Genomic DNA, 17,448 nt, shown 5'->3' with positions numbered 1-17,448 from the left:
AGATGGAAGAAACTGGGCTAACCACCGTAGGGGCCCCAGAGGCTGGGAGACTTCCTGGAGGAGGGCCACTTGAGCCTAAGCCTTAAATGAATAAAGACCTACTGTAGAGCACAGGGAACTCTGTTTTGTGGCAGCCCAGAGGGGAGGGGAGTTTGGGGGAGAATGGGTACACATGTATATGAATGGCTGAGTCCCTTTGCTGTCCACATGAATCTATAAGATATTGTTAATGGGCTATGTGCTTAGTTGCTCAGCCGTGCCCGACTCTGTGATCCCATGGACTGAATCCCGCCAGGCTCCTCTGTCCACGGGATTTTCCAGGCAAGAATACTGGAGTGGGTTGTCATTTCCTCCTCCAGGAGATCTTCCTAACCCAGGAATCAAACCTGCATCTCCTGTGTCTCCTGCACTGCAGGCGGATTCTTTACCCACTGAGCCACTGGGGAAGCCCTTAAAAGGCAAATAAAACTCAGCCCGGTAGACGAAACGTGGGTGAGGATGGCCAGGGCTAGCGGAGGGAGGGGTGCACCGGGGAGGAGGAGCTCTGTGGAGCCAAACCTGGGAGGCTGGCCACCGAAGATACTGGGTGTTGAATGAGCTAAGCCCACGGTCTCTGGGGAGTGGGAAGGCTGGAGGGCCCCTCCCTTCCATCTGGCACGGAGGGGTTGTCGTTGCCCCCACCCCCACCGCAGCAGCTGGCAGAGCCAGGCGCTGTGCCTTCTGCGGGTGCCTTTTCCAGCCACCTCTGGGCTCCCCTGGGCCGGCCCCGCCCCTGGGCTGCGCTGGAAGCAGGGGCGGGGCCAGGCGCCCCAGAGCCTCAGGCGGGAGGGCTGGGGAGCAAGCAGGTGGAGGGCTGGCGGCGGCGGGGCTACGGTAGCTCTGCCTGCGGGTCCAGAGCTCCGACTCCCACCTCTCCCCTCCCGGCCCGCCCGCCATGCCTGCCAGCCCTTTGCCTTTGCCGGGGCTCCCTCCTGACCAGCCTCCCCTCCCCGTCTGGTTGGGATTTGGGAGCTGAGCCGTCTGGGTCCCTAGGGCCAATGCAGTGCCGGCTCCTCCGGGGCCTGGCCGGAGTCCTCCTCACCCTTCTGTGCATGGGGCTCCTCTCCCTACGGTACCGCTCAAGCCCGTCCCCGCAGCGTGTGCCCGACACCCCCGAGCTGAGCCCGCCAAGCCCTCGGCCCTCCGAGCTGCAGCTCCACGATGTCTTCATCGCAGTCAAGACGACCCAGGCCTTCCATCACTCCCGCCTGGAGTTGCTGCTCAACACGTGGGTCTCCAGGACCAGGGAACAGGTGACAAGCGGGGGATTGCGGGTCCCAGGAGTGGCCCCTGGTCTGAGTGCTCACAGAGGCCTTTCTACCACTGACCTGGGGGTTCTCTGGCGGCCCCACGGGAGAAGCTGCCCTCCCACCTGCCCTGCCTGGACTGTGTTCCCGCTCCTCCTTCCTCCCAGGATGGGGGTCTCCTGCGGCTGTGAGTCCCTCACTAGCCCAGGAGCCAGGCACTCCTCAGGCCCACTGCTTGGTCTTTTGGGAGCCAGGCTACTCTGGGCTCCTACGTCCCTTCTGGGGGTCCCTTCGTTCCCTGGTTGTTCTGGAGCAGGCTTAGTGCCTGCCCACCCTGGCCTTGGGGGCAATGGTGGGTGTTGGGCAGCTGGACAGAGGCCTCTGCGAGGTCCTGACTTTTGACAAGAGCCCTGGCCAGGCTGCCCCCAGGCCAGGCCCTGGGTGCTGTCCTTTGCCCTGGCTGAGGGTGGAGCACAAGGGCTGAGCCTCTGAGGATGGGATGGTCTGGGTGGAGCCTGTTTGGGGAGAGGGGTGGGGGGCATCCTTTCAGAATTCCTGACAGCCCCTGCCCCCATCCTCTGCTGCCAAGGGTGTGCCCCGGGGCAGTGGCATCTCACCTCCTGTGCTCCATTTCCTGTGGGGCAGTTTCTGAGGGATGGGTGAAGTGGGTGTGTGCTGTGGTGAAAGCAGTGATGAGCGAGAGGCCTGTCTGGCATGTATGGTGGGGATGTGTATGTGTGTTCACATGCGTGTGTGCTCACACACATGGAGCCAGTGTCAGTGTCAGATGTGCCATGACAAGAGGCGAGTGTGTGACGGAGTGTGGCTTTCTGGGGAGGCAGCTCTGAGTCCCCTCTGGCTCTTCCAGCCCCATACCCAGTGCCCTCCTCAGGCAAAGTCAGTGATTTGGGGGTGTTGAGAGTCATCTCTAGTGGGGTAGAGGGGCAGATTCGGGTGCGTGCGCACGTGCGCGCACACACACACACACACACTGTCCCTACTTTGGCGGCTGGCTCAGTGGGAGGAAGTGACGAGCCTTTGGGGGGGCGGTGGTTGGAGGTTCCTGGAGACCAAGGAGCGGGGAGGTGGTGCTGGAAGAGGCCAAGGCCAACTGGGGAGGGGGCACCTTTACCCTGATTTCCTGGTCCTGATATCCCGGCACCCTGGATTAACCTTTTCCTTGCTGGAACCCCCAACACCCCTCAGACTCTTCCCTGGGACGCTGCACAGCTTCTCATCTTAGGGAGATTCTAGTTCCGCTTGCGGAAGCCACCAAACCTGGCCCTCCCTGCAGACCTTCCTGTTTATGGTGCTGTGTCTGTGTGTACCCGGGAGCATGGCCTCACGTGGTCGGAGTCCCTTTCCTGTTTCGTCTTGATCGCTACGATGGTGCCCTTGCTCCGGATGAGGATACTGAGGCCAGAGAGGAGGAAGAGCTTGCCAGCATCACCCCAAAGGCCCAAGAGGGCAGAGCTTAGTGGGCCCACCTCTAGGCTGGGGTCCTTCTTTCTCTGCTGAGACTGGGGACCACAGGGCTGCCTGGTCACTTGGGCTTTTAGCCTGGGTGTTCAGGCCTGGCAGGACTAGGCTGGCAGCAGAGAGGCATGCAGACACCCTCTCTGTGCTCTGAGCTCAATCCCAGATGTTAACCAGGCCGCCAGAGTGAGTACCTGGCAACTGCTCGGCATCTAAGGGACAGCATGTCGGTGCATCACTCTACTGAACCCTCACAATAACCTGAGTGGTAGGTATTGATATTCCTATTTTTCAGAGGGGGAAACTTAAAAATTCCCATTTGTAAGCAGAGGTAGGAGATGTATTCACTCAGCTGGACATTCCCACTTCCTCCTCCCCTGTCCCTAGCAGAAGGGGCAGACTCTAGAAATCTTGTCCTTTAAGGCAGATCTGAAAAAAAAAGGCAAGACACTCAAACTGAGGAAGAAGAGAGGAGACAGGGAAACCCACCCTCATCACTACATCTGGGCCCCCTTCATTTCCACCCTTTGGCTCATCTCTCCCTGTGACCTCGGGCAAGGCCGTCCGTCCCCTTTTCAACCCTCGGTTTCCCCAGCCACACAGGGTAGGAGGGTATTAGAGCCTCTCTCAGCTCTGCCATCAGGAGCAGGCCTGAGCTGGTTAACTCCAGAGCTGGGCACCCGCTCCAGCTGGTTAAGGGCACCCGGGTGGCAGGTGGGCCTTTGTGGCAGCGGGCTCGGGCTCATGTGTGGCCTTTGTCCCAGGCACAGGGGGCGGGCTTGGGGGAAGCATGTTTTGCGATGCAGAGGAGCCTTTCTCTTCCTCACATTCCTCGAGGGCAGGGGTGGGGGTAGCAACGAGAGCCCCACATCTCCCCTCCTCTGCAGCAGATGGCCCCCGGCACCCCCTCCCCTGACCCCAGCAGGCTGTCTGTCCTTTTGTTTTCCTGCAAGGTTTTAACCATTGTCAGGATCCCTCCTAGAAACAATCAAATGCAACCCTCTGCTCAGAGAAAACTCTGCCCACTGCTCTGTGCCAACCTCAGAATTCCCAGGGACTGACACCAGCCTCATGAGCCCTGCTCAGCCCCCAGACCGTGCTGCGGGGACCTCTCCTTCCCCCTCTCCCCACTAACTCACTCCCAGGCCTTCCCTGGCCCATTTGGCCCACACTCCAGACTGGAGAGAGTTCCACTATCTGGTGACTGTTTGGTGGCACAAGTTTGCCGGAGAGCAGGGCAAGAAAAGTCTGACTTACTTTACAGGCTCCCCCGGGGGCTGTGTTGAAAACAGCCTGGAGAGGAGCAGGACGGAGCAGAGAGAACAGGGAAAAGGTGACTGCAGCAAAGCAGGCAGGAGGTGACGAGGAGGGGATGGACCGTGGGCTGACCGTGGAGGCTGTACCCCAGGGAGAGGGTGTACCCCAAGCAGTTTGAAAGTTCAGTCAGTTCAGTTCAGTCACTCAGTTGTGTCCGACTATTTGTGACCCCGTGGACTGCAGCATGCCAGGCTTCCCTGTCCATCACCAACTCCCAGAGTTTACTCAAGCTCATATCCATTGAGTCGGTGATGCCATACAACCATCTCATCTTCTGTCTTCCCCTTCTCTTCCTGCCTTCAATCTTTCCCACCATCAGGGTATTTTCCAATAAGTCAGTTCTTTGCATCAGGTGGCCAAAGTATTGGAGTTTCAGCTTCAGGTTCAGTCTTTCCAATGAATATTCAGGACTGATTTCCTTTAGGATGGACTGGTTGTATCTCCTTGATGTTCAAGGGAATCTCAAGAGTCTTCTCCAACAACATGGTTCAAAAGTATCAATTCTTCGGTATTTGGCTTTCTTTATGCCCCAACTCTCACATCCATACATGACTACTGGAAAAGCCATAGCTTTGACTAGACGGACCTTTGTTGGCAAAGTAATGTCTCTGCTTTTTAATATGCTGTCTAGGTTGGTCATAACTTTTCTTCCAAGGAGCAAACGTCTTTTAATTTCATGGCTACAATCACCATCTGCGGTGATTTTGAAGCCCCCAAAAATAAAGTCTGACACTGTTTCCCCACCTATTTCCCATGAAGTGACGGGACCAGATGCCATGATCTTAGTTTTCTGAATGTTGAGTTTTAAGCCAACTTTTTCACTCACCTCTTTCACTTTCATCAAGAGGCTCTTTAGTTCTTTAGTTGGAAAGTTGGGTGGATAGAATTTGCTGACAGACTGGATGTGGGTGTGAGAGAAAGAGAGGAGGCATGGTGACCCCCAGATGTTGGGTCCCAGTAAGATAGGGTAGAGTGAGAAGAGCTCAGGTCTGGGGGTGCTCAGGTGCTCAGTGTCCTCAGGCTGGGTCTGAGTGCCTGCTGGGTGGGGCTCCTGGGGGGATGTCTGGCTGTGCTGGGAGCAAAGAGTGGGGAGAGGTCCTTACCTCTTGCCAACCACACAGCCTTGTTTCATCACTTAGCCTTCATTTTGCCATCTGCAAATCACAACACCTGTCTGGAGAGTCAGTGAAGTCATGGGGGACCAGACATGTAAAAGCTGTGGGTGGGGCACCTCTTCAGTCTGGGAGGCATGTGAGGGCCCCAACACTTGCACACGGAGGTTGGGTGACTGTGAAAGTTGTGACTGTCTCCCTCAGTGGTTCGGTGTCCCAGAATCTGTCTGCTGACACACACGTGTATACGTGATTGTGGAGTGGCCAAGTGGGACTGCGATGTGTGTGTGGTTGAAGAAGGTGTGATTCTACCAAGGGTGTGCGACTCTGGTCTGGTGGGTGTTGGTCTGTAAGGGGGCTGAATGTGAGACTGATGGGCTGATGTACAACTTGAAGTTGTGTGTCTACAAAAGCTGGGTTATGTGTATTGTATGGGGGAGGGGGTTGGGTAGCTGAGAAAGTCCTCTTGTCCTAAAGGAGTGCGTGACTGTGACAGGAGTGCATTTCCATCACTGAAGGAGGACAGAGGTCTGCTGTGTGTGCATCCACCTGGACTTGGCTGTGGGCTGACCCGGGACTCTCCTTGGCTGACCCCTGCCCTGACTCTTTTCTCATTCTTAGACGTTCATCTTCACTGACAGCCCGGATGAAGTCCTCCAGGAGAGACTGGGTAACACTGGGTGGGATGGGGACCCCTCAGTTGTTGTCAGGGAAAGCTGGGGTGGCTGCCTGGGGGTTCCCAGGAAACATGACTGTCTGCCCTTGGTATACAGGGATTCCCCCTTTGCCCAGGAGGGGAGCAGGAGTCTCCCCTGGAAATGGAAGGCCGTGAACGTCTGGGTCCCAGCTCAGCATGCTGTCCATTAGTTTCAGGATTCTGGGCAAGCCAGCCCTCCCTGTCTTCAGCTTCCCCTGTGTAAAACGGGAGTGGGTGGACTGCTCCAGGCTCTTTGAGGCCCTGCCTTGCTCTGTTTCTCACACTGTGCAGGGCTGTGGGGAGGAGCTGGGCTGACTTGTCCTTACTTCTCTAGGGTCCCACCTTGTGGTCACCAACTGCTCTGCGGAGCACAGCCACCCTGCCCTGTCCTGCAAGATGGCCGCGGAATTTGATGCCTTCTTGGCCAGTGGGCTGAGGTGAGTCTACCTTGGTCTTCACCTTGGTCTTAGGGGGCAGGCGTAACCTTTGCCTCAGGCCACTCAAGACATCCCATATCTAAATGGGATGTCTTGTCAAAAAAGTAAAGTTCTGGATCCTGTGAACTGAATCACATGTAGATAGGGCCTCCTGGGATCTGCCTCTGGTCAGGCCATCTGGGTTCAAATCCTGCCATTCTGGCTGTGTGACCTAGGGCAAGTGTCTTAACCTTCCTGAGTCTTGGTTCCCACCTGAGAAATGGGCACAACTTCCTTATGAGCTTACAGGAGATGCTGCTTGGCACAGGGCTAGGCCTTACGTGTTAAGCCCTCTCCAGCCCATATCTGTTTGTTGACTGACTGTGAGGGTGCAGGGGAAGTCTGGCTGACAGGCAGCTCATGGGAACCCCTTCCAAGTTCAAGGTCTCCCATTCCATCCCCACAGATGGTTCTGCCATGTGGATGACGACAACTATCTGAACCCCAGGGCGCTGCTGAAGTTGCTGAAAACCTTCCCCCAGACCCGCGACGTCTATGTAGGCCGCCCTAGCCTGAATCGGCCAATTCACGCTTCGGAGCCGCAACCTCACAACCGCACAGTGAGTCCCTCGTTGCCTCCTTTGTGAACTGGCCGCTGGGTGGCGGGGCAAGGCCCTTCGCGGGGCGGAGTCAGGGGGCGGGGCCCTGAAGGGGCGGGGTTCTGCAGGGGGCGGGTGGATTTTCTGGGTTTCAGAATTGCCTGCATCACTGTGTATCTGGGCTGGTGGCTTCTCCTCTGAATCCTGTCTCCTCCTTTATGAGACTGAGAGAGGAGAGAGAGGAGATTGACATAATGCAAGGAAAGCAAAGACTGGCACTGAGTAGGGCCTCAATTACTGAGGAGCAGTGGCTTGTCCTGGTCATACAGTGAGCATAGGGGGCTGAGCTGAGGTCTCCAGGCTCCACAATCAGGCTTCTAGCCACCTGGTATCACCATGTAGTTGGACGGATTGTTAAAATGCTGAATCTGTTGGGCCAGGTGGCAAATTGCGGCTGCCGGGAGCCCCTGAACCCTCCCTTCCCCTAGACAGCTTTCCTCTCTTCAGATTTCACTAATCACCCACAGGGGTATTGGCACCTGGCACAAGAGGGTCCCCAGCACCCGCTTCAGCTCCAGACCTGAATGGACAGATTTAGGTTGCCAGATTTAGGAAGCAAATAAAAGCCCGGGATATTCATTAAATTTGACTTTTGGAGAAATAAGAATTTTTTAGTATACGTATATTGCATGTTATTCCCCCGGTCCCCAGAACCCACCTGGATTCTGGCTTTGGGGTGACCCAGGCCCCTAGGGCACCCTTGGCCTCCATGAAAGCCAAGGGTCCCCCTCTCTAGAGGCAATGTCTGGAGCGGGAGCTGGGCCCACTATGGGGCTTTCTCCCTCTCAGGGTCACCATCTGCTTCTCGAGGGAAACCAAGAGCAGGAAACACAAAACCTTAATTATCTGCAGCTCATCAGCCTCTGAGCCCTAATTAAATCCTTCTGGGCCCTGAGGGGTGGTGTGCATGAGCAAGCTGATGCCAGGTGAGCCGAGGGGTCCCCTAGGTTCCCATACCACCTCTTCCTCATCTAAAGATTTGAGAGCTTTGCTCTGAAACCTGACTCACAGAGCTCATTCCCTAGCCCCGCTCCCTCCTGGCTTTGTGACATTGACTGAAGTCACCTCGCCTCTCTGTGCCTCAGTTTCCTCATCTGTAGAATCAGTGAAAACAGTCACTACTTCACAGAGTGGATGTGAGCAAAAGAATTAAATGAGGCCACCTATTCAAGGGCCAGGATCTCCTGGAGAAGGAAATGGCGGCCCACTCCAGTATTCTTGCCTGGAGAGTCCCATGGACAGAGGAGCTTGGTGGGCTACAGTCCATGGGGTTGCAAAGAGTCAGACATGACTGAGCAACTAAGCACACACACAAACATTCAAGGGCTTGGAATGGGATCTGGCACATGGTAGATACTAGTGAGTGTTTTCCGCCAGTACCCAATTCAGCTCCATGGGATTCTGAAGAGTCAGACATGACTTGGCGGCTGAGCACGAGCACCTGACTCAGCCCAGCCTCAGCTCTGAGCAGTGTTTTTCCTGTGCTAGGCACAGGACCCTGCTGGGCACACCCACTCCTCAAGCCCACAATGTGCACCGATGCCCTCCTTGTCAGACACTCCACCAGCAGGATCTCAGGACTGCTCCAGAGTGTCCTGGCCAGTTCAGAATGTGGGTGTCCCCCCAGAGTCGGATGGCAAAGGGGGCAGGAGGTTTGGCTTGGGGTCAGTCCCAGCTCTGGGACCTCGGCAGGTGACCTTAGTTCTGTGTACCTCAGTCACCTGATCTGTAGCACAGGGCTTGACATGGTCAGTGCTTGGGGCGAGGCGCTCGCATGGTTGCTGCTGATGTTACTGTGGTTACTCTGGGAGTGGAAGCCCTGCTCTCATTAATTCATTCAGCAAGCGTTTATTGGGTGCCTCCTGTTAGGTCCCAAAGAACCCATTCATTCTGCCTAGTTGAGGCCTGACTTCTCTCTAAGAGGGCAGAGTTTCCAGAAGTAAGCTCATAGAGATCTCGGAGGAGGAGGACACCTCTGGGCCTGGAGAACCATCGGATTTCAGAACTGGAGCCAACGTTGTGCTCGCAGGTGACGTATCTGAGGTCCAGAGAGGAGCAGGGACTCTTTCAAGGTTACACAGCTGTACAGTGGAGGGGGGAGCCCCATGTCAGACTTTCCCGCTTCCTGTCCAGTGCTCGCCTCACTGCTGAATCATGGGAGATAGCCCAGCCCGAGGCAACATACATCAGTGAAGCAGCAACTGTGGACTTGGGAGAAGGTAACCTTAGGGCACTTTGACTAAGAGATGGTGCAGTTGGAAAGGTACAGTGTTTCTCAAAAGCCTTGAAGAAATTCCTGGGTGAATTCACAGGTCCTCACAGAGGAGGTAGAAGAGATCTTGGGCCATGGTGGTGCTAGGCAAGGGCAGAAAACGGTTTACACCCTAAAAGGGTGGTATTGGTTCAGATGTCAAGGGCTTTACAAGCTGATCGATAAACCCACTAGTGTTTACCACGTGCCGGATCCCATTCCAAGCCCTTGAATGTTTGCCTTCCCTTCTCTTTTTCCTTCGTGGGCATAATTTAAGGTTGTAGCAAGACTCTGCATGCGTACTAAATCACTTCAGTCATGTCCGACTCTTTGTGACCCTATGGACTTTAGCCCGCCAGTCTCCTTGGTTCATGGGATTCTCCAGGCAAGCATACTGGAGTGGTTTGCCGTGTTCTCCTCGGGGATCTTCCCATCCCAGGAATCGAATCTGTGTCTCTTCCATGTCCTGCATTGGCAGGCGGATTCTTTACCACGAGCGCAGTCTGAGAAGCCTCATAGCAAGACTACTAGAGATGTGAAATATAAAGCTTTTGAGCCGTGTTGGTTGTGAGGAAGGGGAGGCCTGGCTGTTGCTCCCACTCCTAGGCTCACCCTACACTTTGGCTTTCCCCATCTTCCCCCACAGAGGCTGGTACAGTTCTGGTTTGCCACCGGGGGTGCTGGCTTCTGCATCAACCGCAAACTGGCTTTGAAGATGGCCCCCTGGGCCAGGTAAGCAGAGACCTACAGGCAGATGGGGGAGGTAGAGGTGTGCAGAGAGGAGGAATCGGCTGGTGTGTGGGTGGGGTGTTTGTAGCAGGATGGGCTTGAGCGTGAGCTCAGGAGACACTACCTCCCATTCCCACTGCATCAGAGTTACACAGCTAGTGGTGAGCAAGTCACCTGTTGCCTTGCCCTTGGGGGTACACTGCCTGGTGCACCCTGCTACACACAGGCAAGCTGTGTAACCTCTAGGAGCCTCAGTGCCCCGTCTGTAAAATGGACCTGATAATACAGTGGCCAGTGGTCACTGTAAGGGTTAAATGAGAAAGTGCCTGGGCTGGCACCTGGTAGGAGCCCGGTCAATATTAGGTTCTGTTTTCAGCCCTCTTCTGACCAATCACTGTCACAAGGGAGGTGAAGGCCAAGTGGAGGAACACTCAGAGGAGGGAGTAGGGCCTTCTACCTGGGAAGAGGAGGGAAGGCTTCCTGGAAGAGGTGGCATTTGAGCTGGAATGGTCCTAGAAGAGTGGTGCCAGACTGAGGGGTATTGTGAGAGTAGTGGAAGCCCTCAGTACTGGGTAGGAGTACTGGTATTCTAGAGAGGGCATGACAAAGGTCTCTTGAGGTCTGCTGGGCAGGTGTTACTGTTAATAACAGCCACATCAGTGTCACCACCTTGAACTGAAGGTTGACTGAGCCAGGCCTGTACTTTGCTAAGATTATCATGCCCCCAGGGAGGAAGGGGCGTTGGCCTTATTTCTACTTGGCTGAGAAAACTAAGTTGCTGAGAGCTTAAGTAAGTGATTGGTTCAAGGTCACCCAGGCCCGAGGTCTCCCAGCTGCTGGGTTGGGCTCTAGGGCCTGCGTGGTTTGCCTCTGCAGTAACCTGCCCTGCCTTGCCCTGGATGGCGGTGCCCTCAGGAGGAGGCAGAAATGCTGTCCTAAGGTCTGTTGATAGAGGTGTATACACATGACCAGGGGTCTCCCTGTGACCCGGATACCCTATCTAGGCTTCTGTCTCCCTCTATGGTGCATTTGTGTGAGTTAGAAAAAAGTACCCCCTCTGGGCAGCGCAGCCCCCAGGCACAGCCTGGGGAAGGTGACAAAGGATGGGATTCTGTACCCGCTGGACCCCTCTCTCAGGCATCTTGTGCAGCGGGGCAAGCTGCCCAGCCTAGTCTCTAGGGCGTTCGTGGGGTGCACAGTCAGGTGATGCCCTTGCCAGGAACACTGCTCCTCCCCCGCTTGGCACCTGGCTGACTGCAGATCATCCTGTAAGGCTCTGTTTAGAATCTGCTACTGCCATGATTAAATAAAGAGCAAAACAAAAGGCTGCCACCTCCTCTGGGAACCTGCTTTGCCCTCCCTGTGTCCCCAGGCCTCGTGCTTTCCTCTGACTTAGCACCAGTCCTCTGAAATGACCTGCTCATCTGTCTGTCTCACTCCAGCATGGAGGCTGCTGTTGAGGGCAGGAAGCATTTCTTTCCCATCTCTGTGTCCTCAGCTTCTGTGTCATCAGTGGCTGGCACCAGGTAGATGCTCAAACTCAAAAATGAATGAATGAGTGGAGGAATGAATGGATAGAAAGAGAGAAAAGGAAAGGATACGTTTATAAAAGGCTTCATTTCACCATTTCGCCACTTAAAATCCTCACAACAGCTCTGGCTATTATCATGCCCATTTTACAGAAGAGAAAACTGAGGCTCTCTGAGGTTTATAACTTGCATGAGGCTACACAGTATGCACGGGACAGATGCTAGAGCTGTACTCTGCTCTCCCAGCTGGCTGTGGTGGAGGGAGGGTCTTCTGGGAGACAGGAAGGGCTCTAGGTATCAAGGGCCTTAGGCCACCAGCTGCAGCATGGCTCTGTTCCTCAGTGGCTCCCACTTCATGGACACATCTGCCCTCATCCGGCTGCCCGATGACTGCACTGTGGGCTACATCGTTGAGTGCAAGCTGGGCGGCCACCTGCAGTCCTGCCCCCTCTTCCACTCCCACCTGGAGACCCTGCAGCTGCTGGAGGCTGCCCAGCTCCCAGAGCAGGTGAGCCAGCTATGGGGCAGGTGGCAACAGGGGAGGTGTGTGTGTGGGGGGCTCTCTCCTTTAATGGGGAAACTGAGTCCCAGCATGGCAAAGGACCCCCTTAAGGGCACACAGTGACTCAGTGCTCTCCACCTCTGACCCTTACGGGTTGGCATTTGTGGTGCTAATGTTCTTTGATCTGGTTCTCAAATGCCAGCTGGAGGGACCTGCACAGACGAGAGGAAGCTCATCTTGAGATTCAGACCACTCAGGTCCCTGAACGCTGCATTCTTCCTTCTCACCTCTCTTCAACCTCCCATCCTTACCACACCCTCTGAAGGGGCTAGTCCTGCACTTTTCAATGGCCTCCTCCTTCATCAGAGCCTACCTGGCCACTGCTTACTGCTTTTCCTTCCCACACAGGTGTTACTGGGAAAGACCAGGTCTTCAGTAGGGATGACCCATGTGTAATGTCAGGCTGGGGGAGGGGTAGGTGCCCCTCCCATCACCTGGCAGGTAGTGACTCTGCTGAGGTCCAGCTGGCTCTGCCTTGCAGATACTGCCCTCCAACTCATGGGTGTCCAGTCCCATAGGGGGTCCTGGCTGGGAAGACCCCCAGGGAGGTTCTGTCTCATGGTATGAGTCAGAGCCCTTCTAGCTGCAAGGGACAGAAAGGCAATGGACTAATTAAACAGAAAAGGACATTTATGGGTCCGTGTACCTGAGAAGGTGCGGGTGTGGATGACTTGCTAGATCTGGTGAGATCTGGGTGCTCAGATCCCGTCCCCTCTCTCGTGTGTCCTCCCCTATGCTGGCCTCTTTCTTAGGCAGGCCCGCTACTTGCGCTGGCAAGATGGCAGCCCCACCCCACCAGTGAGAAGAGAGCTCCTCCTTCTGTCAGACCACACGGCTGGTGCTCACTGGTCACATGGCTCACTTGGGACACATGACCTGTTTCCTACCAGAGCCTAGAGCTAGTGTTGATTGACCAGACCTACAGCTGGGGTGCAGGTTGGTCCCATTAGGGCCACAGCCAGGAAAGAGGGGCAGATTTTGGACTGCCAAAACCAGGGTGTTCCCCAAAGTTTGGGGTTTGAGCCTCTGCTGTGCCAGATACCACGCTGGGGGCCTATCTTTTTTAACTCTCTAGTTCCTCATAACATTCATAGGGGATGATTCTTAACGTTATTCCCATTCTACAGATGGAGAAACTGAGGTCCAGAGAGTGGAACTAACTGTGGCCAGTTCAGGACAGAGAGGGACTTGAACCCTGGTGGGTGGCCCCCAAATCCACAGTCTTTAATCACGGTGCTTGACTGTGTTTTGACTGGAGTCTTTATCCGCAGCCTCATTGCTTGTGGAATGACCTGAGGAATTGCTAAGGCCTTAGAGTAGGTCTCAGGAAACCTCCATCCAGGTGCACAACTTCCTGGAAAGGCACCTTCCCCTCTTGAGCCTCAGTTTCCCAATCTGTAGATGAGGGGATCATTCCAGCTTCTTTAGTAAATGAGACTGTTGGGGGCACCAATGGGATTATGGGAGAATGGGAAGGGATGGACCCCCCAGTGAAACACCGATTACTGATGGTGGAATTTCAGGTGCAGAGACAGGCTTTCTGTGCCACTCAAAATGTCTTAGACACCTTCTCTGTTTCTACTAAAATGCTGCCCCCTTGTGGGGTCCCTGGTGAGACACTCCTCCCTGCTGCCCCGCCCTGCTTCATTGCCTTCTCTGCTTCTCTCTGCGCAGGTCACCCTTAGCTACGGCGTCTTTGAGGGGAAACTCAACGTCATTAAGCTCCATGGCCCCTTCTCGCCTGAGGAGGACCCCTCCAGGTGGGTCTGCGGGCTGATACTGTAGGATGGGAGGACTGGGGCCTGAGGCCAGGGATAGAAAGAAGGGAACCAGGAGTGAGGGAAGTGAGAGAGGCTAGTAGCTGATAGCAGAGCTGGGAGTGGATTCCAGTCCCTGCTCTGCCATTGGCTTACTGTGTGACCTTAGGCAGGTGCCTGCCTTGCCTCTCTGTACCTTAGTTGCCCCATTTGTAGCACAAGGAGGCTGGGCATCAAGGATCTGAAGGGGATCTCCCAGGCCTGATCCTCTGGGATTCTTCAGGAACCTCTAGAAGACTTAACTGTGTTCACTGAGCAAAGGAGATGCTCTCATGGAGAAACTCCAGGCACCCATTGGAGAAACTCCACACCCAAGGAAATTAAAAAAATTTTTTCTTAGACTCTTCATTTCTTGGATGATACTTTTCCATGGACAGAGGGTTGGAATGAGGGCTAAAATGCCACCTAGGCACCTCCAGTTCTCCCCCCAAACACACTCCAGGGAGATTAGGGCTGCTCAGCTCAGCCCCCTCCATCCCACTCCTAGCCCCGATTGCTGTGGAGACGTTTAGAGCCTGGCCTGTGACATATTGTGGCAGGGGAGTAAGACCCACTCAAGGCAGTAGAAGAAGCCAGTGTGACTGGAATATGGGAGAAAAGAGGAAAGTGGCATCAGATTCATTTGGGGAGGTGGCATCCCCCCCATCCCCTGGGACTTCTAGGCTCTGTCCAGACTCTGGACCTGCCTGAAGTGCATAACCCATAAGGGAGCACGCACTCCTGCCCCTGAAATCCTGCAGAGCCATCTGTTTGGAGGCAGAGGTCTCACCACTATCCCAGAGCTGCCAGGCCCAGGACTGTGTTGAACAAGTTGGACGTTACAAGGAGACAGAATCTGGCTCAATACAGGGGTGGGGCGATGGCAGGAATTCAAGTTTCAAAAGGAAAAGAGCTGCTTTCTAATGGAGTGAGCTTTTCATCAGTAGAGGTGTGCAAGCTATGGCTGTATGTCAAGAGATTTAAAATTGGTGTTAAATTCTCTCAAAGCCTAAAGATTCTAGAATCCACAGGTTCCTGCTTGATGGGGATTCAGCTCACTCGGAGGCTATGGCCTCAGCTGTTCATGGTTTCTCTGGCTTTTGAAGTCTTTACCCATCAGTGATTCTCAACCAGGGACCATTTCGCACCCCTGCCAAGGGACACTTAGTAGTGTGTGGGGACATTTTTGATTGTTAAGACTCAGCGGGGACTTCCCTGTGGATCCAGTGGCTAAAACTCTGCGCTCTCAGTGCAAGGGGCCCGGGTTTGATCCCTGGTCAAGGATCTAGATCTCACATGCTGCTACTAAAGATCCTGCATGTTGCAATGAAGATAGAAGGTCCTGAGTGCCACAGCTGAGACCCAGCACAGCCAAATAAATAAATTAGGTTAAAAAAAAAAAAAAAAGCTCAGAGGATGCTGCTGGCATCTGGTGAGCGAAGTACAGGGCTGCTGCTGAGCACCCACAATGCCCAGGACAGTCCCCACAACAGAATTATATCTGGCTCCTAATATTCATCACGTGCCAAGGTGGAAAAACCTTGCTCCAAACCATCTCTGTGACATGCTCCCCGGGAGTCTGTGGGGGTGACTGTCTTGTCCATTTCTGGTCTCTCCACAGGTTTCACTCCCTCCATTGTCTCCTCTACCCGGATACTCCCTGGTGCCCGCAGCTGGTGGCCTGATGAACCCTGAACCTCTGGGCAAAGACTGGGCTGAGGCTCCCTGGTTGTCCTTAGCCTCCCAGGCAGCCTTGAGGGCCCGTGGCAGGTCTTGTGTGTGTGTAAGGGGGCAGTCCCTGGCAGGGCCTCTGAGAGATGAGCAAGACCAGGATTGGATGATGACTGGTGCTAAATGCATCTCAAGCCCCTGGGAGGTGTGTTGCACAGCCCAGGACTGGGGGCACCAAGTAAGGGCCAGAGAGGCCTCAGTGGCTGGGCCTCCATGGGCCCTGGGTGGCTGAACTGAATGAGGATGGAAGGTCCTTAAGCTACTTGGGCTCAGGAATCCTAACCCTCAAGAGAATTACCTGGGCCCCTGGGTGTGCAGAGCCAGCAGCTCTGGTCTCTCAATTCCTCTCCTGGGATCAAATACTGGGCCATTTACTCCTGGCTTCCTTGGCTGGATCCTCAAGCACTGAGGGGACCCAAGTGGAAGAAGGGCAGAATCCACAGAGTCTGTGGCAGATAATGTTGTTGCTGACCAGTCTCCAGCCCCTGCTCCCCACCTGATGTTGTTTGGAGCATCAGCATGTCCAGACCCAGATGATGAATCAGAATGGGTCCCAGCCCGTCATGATATTCCTGTTGCTCACTTTCCCAGCTTCCCTTGCTATTAGGAGCTACTACATGGCCCAGCTATGGCCAGAGCCAGATCTCTGTTAGTGCAACTTAAGCAAAGCCAATAGAGAGGCTTCTGGGGAAAGTTTTGCAGCCCTATACCCCATCTTCCTACTGCAAATGTGGGTGTGATGTCTGGGTCTAGGGCAGCCACCTTGCCGCCATGAAGGGAATGCCAAGACAATCATTTCCACAGCTGCGTCTTCCAACATCTGGTTCTGTAAGAAGATTAAACCTTCATTTGTTTAAGCCTTGCTTGGTTCAGTTTTCTGTTACATGCAGTCAAAGTCATTCCTGAGCAGGATGGGAGGATCTTTCATCTGTCTGTCTCAGTGATGTTGATTTTGGGTCCCCGACCTAGACAGCCCTGCCCTGCTCTTGCTGGCTGTGTGACCTGGGGGAATCTGCTTGGCCTCTCTGGCTTGTTTGCTCATTTTATAGATGAGAACAGCAGTACTTACTTCACGGGTTAAAAGCAGTACTTACTTCATGGGTTGTAGGTGAAATGATGCAGGGTTTGTAAAGGCCATAGCACAGAGTCTGGTATGGAGAAAGGAACGGCCTGTGAACAGTGATGACTAGTAGTGTGTGCTGTGTCATGGTGCGCTAGGATGCGTAAGGGTGTGCCCGTGCACCCTTCTATGCTTGTCTGTGCCTACCGATGTGTGTGGGATGTATAGATGTGTGCGTACCTCTGTCACGCCTCTGTGTGAGTGATATGCATGTGGGTGAATATATGTGTGTCATGAGGTGCTGGTTTACTGAGGACAGTACTTCCTTTTATCTGCCTTCAGGGCCTGGGTTGAGGTGGCTAGAGAATCAGGGAAGGCAGAATGGAGCTGAGGGATTCGGCCTCTGCTATCAGATAAAGGGGCACTTTGACAGCCCAGGTAGGAGCTAGGTAAAGGTAAGTGCCCTTAAAATTTTACGTCCCAAAGAATTTGCATGACTGAATGAAAGTGATCATGGTGAAATTTCAGGCCTGGTCGTGTCTGTGGGGAGGGCTAGGAAGAGGATGTGTCTGCTTGCAGCCCACATCATGCTCAGAGATGTTGGGGGGTTGGGGGTCACAGTGGAGCTCAGGGCAGAAGGGAGGAGGGAGCAGAGGTCCAGAGGGACAGGGGGGCTTTGATCCAGGCAGCCAGGGCTGGGAGCTTCTTTGAAGCATGTCCTCCAGCCCTCGAAGGACCTTGTCCCTGCCGCAACTCTGTCTGGGCAGATGGAACCACTGAACACTGAAGCCTTGACCCCTTCTTTTCCAAGGAGGAGTCTGACCCCA

At 54.6% G+C, this 17,448-nt stretch overlaps 1 protein-coding gene across 1 annotated transcript; it reads left to right on the top strand.

Annotated features, from left to right (window-relative positions):
- The first annotated feature begins 862 nt into the window (after positions 1-862).
- On the top strand, positions 863-16,417 carry MFNG (MFNG O-fucosylpeptide 3-beta-N-acetylglucosaminyltransferase). Its single transcript, XM_052640110.1, has 8 exons — positions 863-1,292; positions 5,813-5,861; positions 6,223-6,325; positions 6,771-6,924; positions 9,861-9,946; positions 11,815-11,980; positions 13,709-13,794; positions 15,452-16,417. The coding sequence occupies exons 1-8, from the start codon at positions 1,038-1,040 to the stop codon at positions 15,513-15,515; spliced, it is 963 nt and encodes a 320-aa protein (XP_052496070.1). The 5' UTR covers positions 863-1,037; the 3' UTR covers positions 15,516-16,417.
- The last annotated feature ends 1,031 nt before the right edge of the window (positions 16,418-17,448 follow it).

Source organism: Budorcas taxicolor, chromosome 5, assembly GCF_023091745.1.
Source record: "Budorcas taxicolor isolate Tak-1 chromosome 5, Takin1.1, whole genome shotgun sequence".
Classification (NCBI taxonomy): domain Eukaryota; kingdom Metazoa; phylum Chordata; class Mammalia; order Artiodactyla; family Bovidae; genus Budorcas; species Budorcas taxicolor.
Note: the sequence above shows the minus strand (reverse complement) of the source record. Positions and strands in the feature narration are given on the sequence as shown.